This window comes from Onychostoma macrolepis, chromosome 20, assembly GCF_012432095.1.
Source record: "Onychostoma macrolepis isolate SWU-2019 chromosome 20, ASM1243209v1, whole genome shotgun sequence".
Taxonomy (NCBI): Eukaryota; Metazoa; Chordata; class Actinopteri; order Cypriniformes; family Cyprinidae; genus Onychostoma; species Onychostoma macrolepis.
The window spans coordinates 5,999,105-6,013,232 of NC_081174.1; the positions used below are offsets into that span (position 1 = coordinate 5,999,105).

The 14,128-nt window shown below is 38.5% G+C and overlaps 1 protein-coding gene across 3 annotated transcripts in view; it reads right to left on the reverse strand.

Moving 5' to 3' along the window:
- The window catches only part of LOC131527415 (rho guanine nucleotide exchange factor TIAM2), a 50,584-nt gene extending 40,136 nt beyond the window's left edge, over positions 1–10,448 (reverse strand). The window contains exon 1 of one of the 3 annotated variants that reach the window (XM_058756477.1): positions 9,990–10,448. In XM_058756477.1, the coding sequence (XP_058612460.1) occupies positions 9,990–10,034 (45 nt within the window). In that variant the 5' untranslated portion in view covers positions 10,035–10,448. The remainder of the gene's footprint in view (positions 1–9,989) is intronic. The other 2 variants (XM_058756479.1, XM_058756480.1) reach the window with 2 other exon arrangements.
- Between the last annotated feature and the right edge of the window lie 3,680 nt (positions 10,449–14,128).

A 14,128-nucleotide genomic window follows, 5' to 3' on the forward strand; every position in this document is an offset into this window, starting at 1 on the left:
ATTAGAGAAACCAGAGAAAACAAACTGTTAAAATAGTGACGGACTGTTCCTTTTCTCCGACTGGAAACAGAAGCATTTCTCTTAGAAGTCGTAGTTGTCTCTGAGTTTACAGCAAATCATTTGATAATGAGGGGCACAAAGACGACACGCTGGCGCACAGCTTTCCCGAGGTCCATTATAAAAACACAAGCGGGATGCTGATAAGATCATATTTTACAGTTAAATAGCAGAGCGTCTGATTCGAGGTCCTTGAGTTTCCAGTGTGGTGTGACCACAGTAAGCCCCCGAACCGCTCAGCGCCCCCCTCACCCAAACGGACGCCTAGACTAACCGACCTACGGCTCCCAAAATTACAGCCATGGGCACGCAGCACTCCTCATTACTATGTGCTACATGACTAAAACTCACCATTTCTTGGAAACTTGTGTGTCCGCATGAGACACACTACTAATAGCATGTTAAACCATAACTATACAGGCTGATGTAAAGGCATGTATCAGATGAGAAAACTTTGTCTTTACCATAATGACATATCACGGGATTGGAATTTTTACTAAGGTGGTAGTGTCTCCTGTCTGGAGATTCACTAAACATGGCAATAAGATCGCTATCTCATAAAAGCATTGATGGGAGTTGGTGATCTGCTCACAAATGCACAACATAAAGAACAGACACAGCCGGCTCATTTCCATAAAGACCAACACAACCTACCAAGAGCAGTGCAAAAATTATTGTAGGGTCGTAAACAAGCAGAGCTGATGATGATCAGGTGCAGGTTAGCTACTAACAACATAGGCCCAAAATGGGTTATGCTTTTTTGGGCAATAATGGTGCAAATAGCAGTAAATTGACTCCTGCAAACCTTAATAAATCACTCTCCTCATTTAAAATTTGCATCTGAAAGGGAAAACTCCTACAAACACAATAAAATCAGCCACAAAAATAACTGTGTCCATGCTTTTCATCGCTAATTTTTTTTTAACAGTAGTTTTTTTGTTTTTTTTATGCAAAAAGAAGGTTTGTGCTATAGGAAGCTGTGAGTAAATCTAGCCCTAAATGTATATTTAGAATATTATGTTTGTAGTTAAGGAAAGGAAATATTTAAGGTTGAGAATCATACTTTATTGATTTAATTTTCTGAAATAAGATGAGATGCCAGCAGTATTTAAACCAATAACTATTATTTCAATCAAAAAGTTCTAGAAAGCATAGCGATGAGAAATGTTGCTTTAGTTACGGTTTTCAAGTTAGGTCAAAATAAACACAAAAAAACACATTTCTATCCAGAAAGCATCCGATTTCCTGAGTTTGCCAAAAGCAGGCAGTTTTACCAAGGTTGTATGAGAAAAACAGTGACCTGTTCAAGAAAGTGCGTCAGGGATGACGTATTTCTGTAGGCCAAAACCCAGAAACCAGCATTTTAGCACTTCCAGTTACATTATCCTGAATTCAATGGGTTTTTTGAATAGGTTATTGAATAAATGCATGAAATAAGGTCTGTGGTTAAGCCAACCTCAATATATTTTCACATTTTATTCTATTAAATAAAACATAACTGTAATACTGCCTAGTGTTTTTAAAAAGTTTTTACTTGTTGAAAAAGCTGGTTGCTAACAAGTTGCTGTCAATATTAAACATTATTGCTTTCACTGCCTCATCGTATTTATAATTGTGATGTAAACTATTCTAAATCAAACTTTCAGGGAAAATGTTTTTTAAATAAAGACTAAAAGAGTTGTCGGGATTTGATGTTGAAGTTGTGCAACCATGGTGTAGTTTGTTCATTTTTTGTGTTTAGCATGTTGAACATGTAAGAATTGTGCATTTTTGTTGGTCACAGAACGTATTTTCTGCAACAAACAGTCAGTTGCATTCAGACACATGCCACACTGGTCGCGCAATGTTTATGACTGTTAAAAAGAATTGGCTCATAAGAGTCATTTGTTCAGAAACTGACTACACTAGTTGTGTTATTTGTTTGTTTTTGTGGATTTAATTATGTTCAAGGACACTTAGTCCCCTTGAAAAAGAAGAACACATGGACTTGCACAACTACGAGGTCAAACAGAAGCAAAGGTATCGACTACTTAAAACACAAACTATTCTTGCATTCTGTCACATTTGCACCTTTTCACTTAAGTGGTTAGACTGGGTTTGGTCCAGACTCCAGAATCAGCAAATTCACCTTAATCCGCACATGCCAACAAATTAAAAAGGGGGCTCAGGTTTGCCAAGGACAATGTCGGCCCTGTTTGATTTGGACTAATGTGAATTCCCTTTCACCATGTGTTGACTTTCCACATAAGATCCCTGCTGGATGCTCAATGGCTCTTTGGCTTCCAGAGCTGTGGGTGTTCAGCTGAGCGGTCAGGCACGTGCTTGAGCTGGATATGGTTTCATACTGGTGTTGAATGAGAAGAAGGGATAAGATGTCAGACTTTCTACTAAATACAGATTTACTTTGGCTTCAATTTTGGACTTGCCTCATATTTGATGACGTTTGCATCATTGATTCAGTTACTTTCCTGTTTAAAACTGCGGAGCTGCTTTGAAAAGTGTTATTGACAATTAACACCATTTACAATATTTCAGACTGTTTTCAGCCTTAATAAAGTGCATTTTAGATATTTTATTGCATTTTAAGGACCTGCAGGAAACACAAATCTAGTTTAAGATATATTAGATGTTATGTGCAAACATCAAATTATCATGATGCATTCAACTCAATTACACAATCTTTTAGTCACAAGTTTAAAAAGCCAGTGTGTTGTAGTAACCGGCCTCTGTAAATTTTGGCAGCGCTGGTCTGAGGGCATGTGGTGACACTAATTGAGTTGAGTTAGGCTAAAATAAGCTGTGAAGATGTTATCATGCCTTCTCCAGTGTTGTACCGTCTCCATGGCCTTTGTGCAATTACATGCTTCTGCTGGGCCTCAACAAGCGGCCCAATGTTGAGCTTGAGCCAGGCTTAGCGAAAAACAACAGAACTCAAGGAGCACCAATGCCTATCGCATTCCTCCATCACAAAGAAATTGGGTCTCTGCACACGAAAATGGGGTTAATTAGGGAGAAAATCCAGCAAAAATTCCGTACGGCAGCAGTTCAGACAGCTGGGAACAGAGGGTCCTTCTTCCAGCCCACAGCACAAAGACATCAAGGCACTTTAGAGGGTGGATTAGGGCTGAGAGCCCGCAATGACTAGCAGTGGAAAAATGAAAACAGGAGAGACACGTGACGCATGCCAGGTCCAGTCTCTATCCTCTCTCTGTTACTCTCCTCTCTCCTTTTCTCCGATAAAGGCTAAACGGCATGGTAATAATTACCTTTTCCAAAGCAAAACAAACACAAACAGCTGGCTAACCTAGTCAGCAAACAATTCGCACAAAAAGCCAAATGTTTGTTTGATGAACATTTGGCAATTCAGTCTGACCAGTAAGTTAATTATCCTTCACATCAACAAAATAAATGTTGCCTGACAAGAAAAATCTATGAATTATACCTTCAGTATTTTCAACACTGCAGGGACACAAAGCGAGCTGTGGTGGAAAAAGTGCATGCACATTTTATTTATATATTTTTCTTACATATAAATGTTATCAATTCAAAGTCTAGTATTTCCATTTCTCACAATAACTCATCCTAACAGTTATTATTAAACTTCATATACTTCATAGCGCAAGTGTGCGTGCATGCAATTATACAAAACACATCAAAAAAGGTAAGAGGTTTATTACTTACTAAAATATTAATAAAGTAGTTGCTGTTGTTGGCCATTATATTGTTGTACATATAATCGTGTTTCATTGAGATCCTACATTATTATAATTATTATAACAAAGACTCCACTACATTCATGAAACAATAAAATCAATTTAAAAAAATGTTACTACACTGTAAAAAAAAAAGAAAAAAGTTGAGCCAACTTAAAATTTTAAGGCAACCAGCTTCAGCAGATTTTTGAACTTATTTTTGTGGGAGATTCACAAATTTGTGTTGTATAAACTTAAAACGACAAGCTGAGAAAACTCAAAAATCTGCTGAAGCTGGTTACCTTAAAATTTTAAGTTGGCTCAACTTTCTTTTTTTTTTTTTTTACAGTGTATGATCAAAAGCTGTGTTGTGTCTTCCCATAAAACATGATGAGTAAAAACAAAACAGGTTAGACTTGGTAAGAGGTTCTTACCAACTCTAACCTGTTTTGTTTTTACATAATTTGTTAATTATTTAGTGATTTGATCTGTCCCACTGCTAAACAGTTCTTTGTTTGTTTTGTTTTGATGTGATCTATTGTAACATTTATATTTAAATAAAGAGTATATTATTTAAAAAACTTTACTTGCAGACAATATACAGTAATATTAAAATAAAAGGTGACTTAAGTATACTTAAAGGTGTTAGACTTTCATGGTTATTTTTTAACACTTTTAAAAATAGCACTCTGTATTAATGCCATATTTAATAAAACACTTTTAAATAATTCTGTTTTAATAATCTGTTTTATGCTTTAAAGAAGTACATTTATTTTGACGTATTGGCTAACATACTAAACGACATGTAAAGTACTTTCATTATAATTTTAATTGTAGTGTGTAGTGTGTAATATTCTATATTAAAAGGTAATATGTTTTAAGTGTACTAAATTGCAACTAAGTTCAGCTAATTTCATTTAACACATTTTGACTTAATTTCGATTAATATATAATGAAGCGTCAGAAAACATTTAGTAGTACTGTAGTATATTCTTTTAAAGTACTCTTTTTAAAAGTATGCTAAAATGTACTTAGGAAAAAAAAATGTAAACCTTGCCCAAACATAGACTAATAATGAATGAATGAATGAATGAGGCATTTATATAGCGCTTTAATGTGTATTGCAATACACCCAAAGCGCTTTACAATCATGTGGGGTGTCTCTCCTCAACCACCACCAGTGTGCAGCATCCACTTGGATGATGCGACGGCAGCCACAGGACAACGGCGCCAGTGCGCTCACCACACACCAGCTACAGGTGGAGAGGAGAGAGTGTCATAGAGCCAATCAAGTGGATGGGGATTATTGGGAAGCCATGATAGACAAGGGCCAGTGGAGGGAATTTGTCTAGGACACCGGGGTTACACCCCTACTCTTACAATGAGTGTCATGGGATTTTTAATGACCACAGAGAGTCAGGACCTCGGTTTAACGTCTCATCCGAAAGACGGTGCTTTTTTACAGTATAGTGTCCCCGTCACTATACTGGGGCATTAGGACCCACACAGACTGCAGGGTGAGCAACCCTTGCTGGCCTCACTAACACCTCTTCCAACAGCTACCTAGTTTTCCCAGGAGGTCTCCCATCCAGATACTGACCAGGCTCAGCCCTGCTTAGCTTCCATGGGCAACCGGTCTTGGGCTGCAGGGTGATATGGCTGTGGAATAAGGTGTGTGCTGGTAAATCAATAAGACAATGACAAACCCACTGCCCTTATAATCAGTGTAATGTGACCTTTGCAGCTGAGAGCTCACAATGCTTTCACTAGTATTCCAGCGGAAAGGCGGCATCAACTCTGGAGCTCAAAAGGTCATCAGAGAATGCCACATTATTACAAACAAACAAGAGATACCAACATAATCTAATTTTACCTTGCTATTTGGAGCAATCTGTTAGAAATGTAACAAATGCACACAATGCAAAATTTGATCACGCATATATGATGCCAATAGGATTATTACTATATATTTTTATAAACATGCATGTTTACAATAGTAAAATAAATAGACTTGATGAATCATTTTGGTACAGTTTTGGGCTGCTACATGATGCCCACTGTAAAATCTGGGTCCAAAAGCAAAACCATAACTAATGAATTAGCAGACAGAGCATAACTAGCAATATCATTTTTCAAACAGTTATAATCATTTCCATGCGTGCCGCTTGCTTGGTTGTCACTCACTCAGTGGAAGACACTGTCTAGAAAGTAGGAACTTTGGACGGAGATCAGATTCACAAAGACATTACAAGCCCAAATGACGCCTGGACAGAATTCAACCTCAGAAACATTAGACTAACCTCAGCATTACATTTCTACACTGCAGCTCCATGTGCTTACAATTTACCAACAATTATCAAGTGCATTAGCGTCACTGAATAAACTTGGCACGCAGATGCCACACTGTCAGATGTCCAGGTGCAGTTACCTGGCTCTTACGCTCAATTGAAATCAAACAACAGAGCAAATTTGTCACAATCAAGAGATGGAATCAAACCGCTTGTCAGCAGTAAATTTAGTGTGACTGCAGTAGGCATGAGGCATCTGTGCCAAAAGAGAAATGTGAATGCGTCGCGATCAGTTACGAGAACCAATGACGTTCACTGATGTCATACTTGGATTAAAGCATTGTAAATAGCCAAGTGTGAATATGCACATGTGGGAATGCGATTTGAAGTCGGAAATTCTGAGTTCCCAGTAGGAAATTCTGACTGGAATGCCCACTCAAATCGAGTTCTGACTCGGAAACTGCAACAACCCTGACGTCTGAATCCAAAATGGCTGCTCAGCGCATCAACAGAAGTGAAATAGTAGTAATAAATGGTTTATTAGCACTTCTGTTTGTCTGTGCCTCAATACATTGTAAGTGCACACAGTACTATCCAACTTGTGGATGTGATACTGCTTTTTTATGTTTTTATCAACTGGTATTGCGAACACATTTGTGTACTGGAACATGGTCAACTCGGATGTGATGTCATTCCCGACATCTCCGACATCCGAGGCAAATGAAACTCGGCATAATGACATTTTACATTCGTTATTATATATATCAGGACAGTCGTACCATTCAGAATTTTTCTACTTTATGCTCTAAAAATATCAAAATTAATTTTAATTCAGAAATGAAAAACATTCATCATTGAAGAGGTATATTCTAATCAGTGTATGAACTGCATTTTAATTTTTTTATTCCATTAAAAAATCCAGACAAAGAATGAGCATGTGTCATTGCCCAAACTATTTTTATCAATCTGTTCCTCATACAAAGCTACCATGTGACATCTGAACACTTCAAAAAACGGCATATATAGAAGGTGCACAGTATCATTCACACAAGCACTAAACACCATCAAGGTGAGACTCATTAAACTGAAATATGCAATAAACATTAATTTAACAACATTAGATGTAACATACAACCCTAATAAACATAACTGATAAGAAAAACTAAGAAGAAACAGTTATTTCAAAGAAAAAGCATCTAATTTGAAATGCAACGCAGGGAATTCTGGGAATGTAAATTTACGTTTTTTCCCTGTAAATTTTACATTATTTTTACTTTACATTACATTACTTTTTACTTTTTCCATTACTTCCAAAAACGGTATTTCACCGTAAAATTGTCTGAAATGTCTATTACAGTTTTTTTACCATATATAGTAGGGGAACTTACCGTTTAACAGGTTTTTACTATAGCATTTTCACAGTTTTTTGCCGTTAAAATCACGGTCATTTTTTACAGAGTTGGAATAACGCGCGTGATAATGATATTTTTATGGGCTTGACGGTCCCTGGTCTCCATCTTTAGCTCTTGAACAGCCTTTTTTCAAAGATGTATGGGTGTGTAACTATATAAGTGTAAATAAATGATGACAGGTTTACATTTTTGGGTGAACTATTCCCTTAAATATCCAAAGGGCACCTTTACTAGCCAAAAAAAAACTTGTTTACTTTTACATCCTTTTAAACTTTATGTCCAAAAACAACACTTAATAAATAATTCACTCAGATTGTTGTCATCCATTTACTCACCTGTACGAATTTCCTTCTTCTGTTGAACACGAAAGTAGATATTTTGAAGATTTTTGGTAACCAAACAGGTGCTGCTAGCTGGTGACTTTCATAGTATTTTTCAACTGTTTGGTGACCAACATTCTTCAAAATATCTTCTTTTTTCTGTGCAACTGAACAAATAAACTCATACAGGTTTGGAACGTCTTGAGGGGGAGTAAATGATAACAGAATTTTCATTTTTGGATGAACTATCCCTTTAACTAAACATTTTTAGAAGACTATGCCAAATATAGTATTTCTGATGCATACTGTCATAGGCAAAACTCCAATTACAGCTTAAAATATATCAGAGAGCACATTCCATTATGATGTGGCCGCTCTGATCAAAAAGCCGGGTTTGGTTGAATGCCGGAGTAGTGTGTGTTGGTGATTATGGGGTAGTGTTTCCATGACAGAGCCACTTTGGTATAAACCTTCTGCTGCTGCTGCTAGACACTTGTATACTGTTCTGAGACGAGCTTCCTCTACAAAATCCACGGCTTTATTTGCGATAGAAGAGTCTGCAGCTGATGCTCTGTGCCCCATTCACCTCAGCACACTCTGGGAATCCAGCTGGTCTTTGGATGTTCTTTGAGATCTTGAGATCCATAACAAACACTATGAGGTGGCAACAACAAAGAAGTGTGTGCGCACACACACATACACACACACATACACACACAGACAGGCTGCAGATGGGGGTGGTTAAGACTATTGAAGACACAATAAAGAGGCATGAAGACTCTTCGTGAGAAACATGCGGTGGATTTCGCACAGTGTAAATCATTAATAGTTTGTCCTATTAACTTAAGGCCGCCGCTATTAAAGAACATATGGGTGGAGATTATGCTGTTAAGCATCACTAATTAGACTTAACTAGCTATCATTACAACAAACTGAGGCAAATTTCATTAATGTTACAATTTGATTTAATACTGAGGCAAGTGGGAGAGGACCTATGACATTTTAATCTGAGCTCTCAATGATCTTTCTGCATGTAGGCCTACACTGTAGGAAAAAGGTTCTTCATCAGATTTAGTATAACAAATTTGACTGACCAAATGTTTCCAAACAGGTTCCTCAAACACTGCCTTGGTTACTGGCTGGGCAAACAGATAGTCCCGCCCAAACCTCACACCATTGATTGAGCCAGTGTTTCTATGATGTGCTGATCAGGATGCTCAAAGAAACAGAGCATTTAAAATCAAGAAAAGATACACACTTCACCTTTAAAGGGATAGTTTACTCAAAAATGACATTTCTGTCATCATTTACTCAGCCTCATGTTGTTCCAAACCTGTATGAGTTTCTTTCTTCTGTAAAAGGATATATCTTAATATATTTTGAAGAATGTTGATTACCAAACAGTTGACGGTAGCCATTGACACTCATAGTATATTTTTCCATAATACTGAAGTCAATGGCTACCGTCAACTGTTTGGTAATCAACATTCTTCAAAATTTCTTCTTTTGTGTTCAACAGAAGAAACAAACTCATACATTTGGAAAAACATGAGGATGATTAGGCTATGATGATGACATAATTTTCATTTTTGGGCAAAATACTGAGTCTACATATTTTTGTCTCAATTTTGAAAAATATATCTTCTTTTTGGAAATATTATGCTGTAGGTGTGTTTATGCTGCCTTTCTTTAAAATAAATTATCAAACCTGGTTTGATATTTTCAATTAAATAAAAATCATATATTTTTAACTGTTGCTTAAGTGACCAAATATTTTGGGGCCACTCTGTCAATTATGTGCAATTCTTACAGTAACAGATAAAAAGAAGCAACTGATAAGAAAAATAAGAGCTCGGTTTTTATTTATTTATTATTGTTATTTTATTTATTTATTTTGTATCTATAGTAAATACAGGGCAGAGAAAAAGAGAGGTTCGTTGCAAAATCAGTATGCATATTCATATTCCATAAGAATGATGCTGCTACATTGTTCTCTTGAGCTTGTCGCATGCTGTTTCATAATATTGTGAGATGCAATATTGTGATACATCTAACAGTTGATGCTGGTGGTTTTTGGATAATATACAAACTAAAATATAATCTATATATATATCTGTTACGCTCAACTTTGACACTTTCAGTCTCAAATTTCACAGCCTTTACACTGAACCAGATATCAAACGCATAGCGGAAATATTAAGAAAGGTTATATCCACTCACCGCAGCTGAAATGAAGACAACTATTGGACGATTAATAATTGTCATAAGACAAAATTATCTTTAGACAACAAAATCCTTCAATATGGTATTATCTTCCAGGACAAGTACATGTCGTCCTCTCCTCGAGCGCAGACCGCCAAATGACCATCATCAGGAGCCAACGCGCGCTCTGAAACCACACCTCCACCCTCTCCAAACTCTCTAAAACAGCCCACTGAGTTGTTATTCACATTCCTGATGCTGCTATTCACTAATTATCCAGCTTTAGAGCAGTTGACGTGAGTAATGTCACTTCACGCACTCTTTCCGTCTACTGTGTCTCAGCAATGTTCGCTTTTTTTTAAAAAATTCAGATCTTTTCAACGAATCTGATCAACCGGTTCACAAAATCACACTTTTTCTTCGGACTTAACATTTCCGACTCGTGAGTCGTGAGAAGTGATGCATGAGCTAGTCATTGTATTGGACCGTCCTAGGGGATTGACTAATACTTCAATTGCAAAAAAAAAAAAAAATGTTAATGCATGACAAATATGCAAAAACTATAAAAACCAAGCGATGTCTTTAGGCAAGAGATTGAACTGCACGTTTACAGACTGCACTGAAACAAAGAATACTAGAACCAAAAAATACTAGAACCAAAACATCTAAATGAACTGCATGTACTGAAGTCAAAATATTTTAATATTGCTGAATCAACCTAATAAATTAATTTATACCTTAAAACTGTAACGTGTCTGCCTGTCCTAGTCCCCGTTTTCCTTATTTGGTTAGGTTCAGTTTCTTGTTAATTAATTACCTCTCATTATCCCCACCTGTTGAATTACGTTGTTTGCTCTTTTGTTCCCTTTCCTTTAAAAGTCCTCAGTTCTCCCTTTGTGTTTGTCCGTTCTTATATGTTAATAAATGGGAAAAAGTGCGTTGAAGCCGTTTCATTCTTTCGTCATTCATTTAAGTTTGGGTTTGCTCACGCCACAACCACAACCCGTAACAGAAGAACGGACCTCTACAGAGAATGGAGTTCGTGGAAGCTGTTGCCACCCTAGCCCTCCTGGATCTCCCCTTCTATAAGTTCACATGGGAGTTCTGTGAACTTGCCGCGGCAGCGACGTTGCCGGACTCCGCCATCATTGAGATGTTCTGGCTCGGGGGGCCACTTTCCACCGTCCCGTGGACCTCCCAGACACCACGGAGAGAGAGAGGCCATTTTTCGGTGTCTGGGAAGCGTCCGGGCCCGAGCCGGAACCAACTCGTCTGCCGCGGCCACCCCTCGTCAGCCATCATCCCCGAATCCTCCTCACCAGCCGCCGTTCGCAGCCCACGAATTCCCGCTGCCGTCCACGGCCACGGCAATCCCGCCGACAGAGAGTGCGGCAAGCCCGCCAAGAAGTACGGCAAGCCCACTGGTCCCGTCCAGCCCTCCTGTGCCTCCGCTGGTCCCGTCCAGCCCTCCTGTGCCTCCACTGGTCCCGTCCAGCCCTCCTGTGCCTCCGCTGGTTCCGTCCAGCTCCGCGCTTCCAGAGCGCCCTCAAGACTCTCCACTGGTTCCGTCCAGCCTCCTGCTCCGTCCTGGTCGTCCAAGCCTCCTGCTCCGTCCTGGGCGCCCAAGCCCCCGGCTCCGCCATGGCTCCTCAAGCTCCCTGCTCCGCCATGGTCGTCCAAGCCTCCTGCTCCGTCCTGGGCTCTTCAAGCCCCCGGCTCCGCCATGGCCTTCCGAGCCTCCAGCTCCGCCATGGCCTTCCGAGCCTCCTGAACCGCCATGGCCGCCGGAGTCCCCTGACCTGCCATGGCCTCTAAGAATCTCCTGTTCCGCCCTAGATGCCTCCTCTGTATCCCTGTCCTGCACCGGCATCCAGGGCGCCCACCCCCCCTCCCAGGTGGTACTGTTACGGCGCGGGACGTGCCTACCGGGAGGGGGAGGTACTGTAACGTGAGATATGCATCAGGCTTTATCAGAAATGTTGAGAGTGTGTAACTATGCCACAATTAATTACACAATATAGCAAATCGTAACTATTTTACATTTTGGTGAACTGGTGGCTAAATTTATCTTAATTTGTTCAATCTCATTTGTATGTTTTCATATGATCTGCTTTATCCCAAGCGACAGTTATGTCTAGGGTGGGGTTTATACGTTGTTCTTGCTAAGGTACCTTCTTGCTTGTTAGTTTTTTTTTTTTTTTTGCAGTTTCCGTTACATTAACTTATAAAAACAGTTAGGCCTACATTTTCTCTTAAGATCGGGTTGAGACTGCATGATGATGTAATGATGTGTTATGTTATGTTAAAGAATCCCTGTTGGCAACTGATTATGCATACTTCCCTACTATAAAGTAGGCAGTAAAATTATGTAAAAGAGTAGTAAAACAGTAGGCAAAAAAAATTTACTCAGATGACCTATACATTTTGAATGAGATTCTGAAGTTCACATCCAATGGACACTTTACTCTGTCCCATGAGGCCATGGGAGAGGAGTTGAGACTGGCAGTGAGGCGACACAACTGGTGCTGTAGCTCATAATGGCAGCGTGACAGATGCAGTATGTCCGGATTACATTCATGCTACACACATTTATTCCACTGTATATAGAACATAGTTGAAAAAAGGTTTCACGGTTGCAAAGTGATTACTTATTCAAAAAAAAAAAAAAAAAAAGAAAGAGAGAGAACTTACTCAAAGAGTATGTCATTTTGGATGCATCCTCCGTTTTTTGTGTCTGCTTTTATGACCTTTTCACAGAAATCAGTCTGCATTCCCATGACATCTGTCACAAAGCCAATATAACCAACATGAGCTTGACCAAACCAAGAGCATTTTTAAAATGAAAGCAGCATTTCACTCAAAAATAAAAGTTCTCTGATCATTTACAGAAAGTTATTGCATGGCTTATGAAGACCTAAAGTAAATCTTAAAGTAGTGTTTTTGTGTCATTTTGATACATAAAGGGTTAGCTCACCCAAAAATGAAAATTCTGTCATTAATTACTCACCCTCATGTCGTTCATCTTCAGAACACAAGTTAAGATATTTTTGATGAATTCCGAGAGCTCTCTGACCCTCCCATAGACAGCAAGGATCCTACCACGATCAAGGTCCAGAAACATAGCAAGGAGATCTTTAAAATAATCCATGTGACAACAGTGGTTCAACCGTAATTTTACGAAGCTAATACTTTTTGTATGCAAAGAAAACAAAAATAATGTCTTTAGTCAACAATTCGTCTCAAAGCTCACTCTATAGCGCCATTTTGGAGAGTATCACATACGTAAACAACGTATGTACACGGATACGTTGTTTGCATTCAGATAAAAGCGTAAATAACGTATCCGCATACGGTGCTGCTGACACAGAACAGCATACGTTGTTTACGTATGTGATACTCTCCAAAAAGGCGCTATATGGTGATGAATTGTTGAATAAAGTCGTTTTTTTGTTTTCTTTGCGCACAAAAAGTATTCTCGTAGCTTCGTAAAATTACGGTTGAACCACTGATGTCACATGGATTATTTTAATGATGTCCTTGCTATGTTTCTGAGCCTTGATTGTGTTAGGATACTTGCTGTCAATGGGAGGGTCGGAGAGCTCTCGGAAATTCATCAAAAATACAGGTTTGGAACGACATGAGGGTGAGTAATTAATGACAGAATTTTCATTTTTGGGTGAACTATCCCTTTAAATGCATCAAAACCAATTCACTCTTGTTTTGTCATTAAAAACAGCATCAGTATTCTTTAAAATTTCTCCCTTTGTATTCAGTGGAGGCAGTTGTTCAGTGGAATTTTATGATCTATTACTTCAGTGTCTTGTGTTAGAGTCGGGACATTCCACATGTCTTTGTAAACACATATTAAGTTATCTAATGTGTTAACAAGAGAAGCCTGATTTCAATTTCTACAAGCTCTCTCTAACAACTTCCTCACTATTTTGTTCAAAAAGACACATGAACCCTTTTAAAAATGTTAATGAAACTTCATTGCAGTCATGTCTAATGGTCAACATCAAAGCTTTAAACACAGCCAAGCAAATACTCAGTTACTATAATGCTAATTTATCATATTCAAATAATTCCTTTTTTATTCTTTCAACCAATCTTTAAAACACATGCAAACAGGAATTGTGGGATATTAGGCAGTGAAGTAT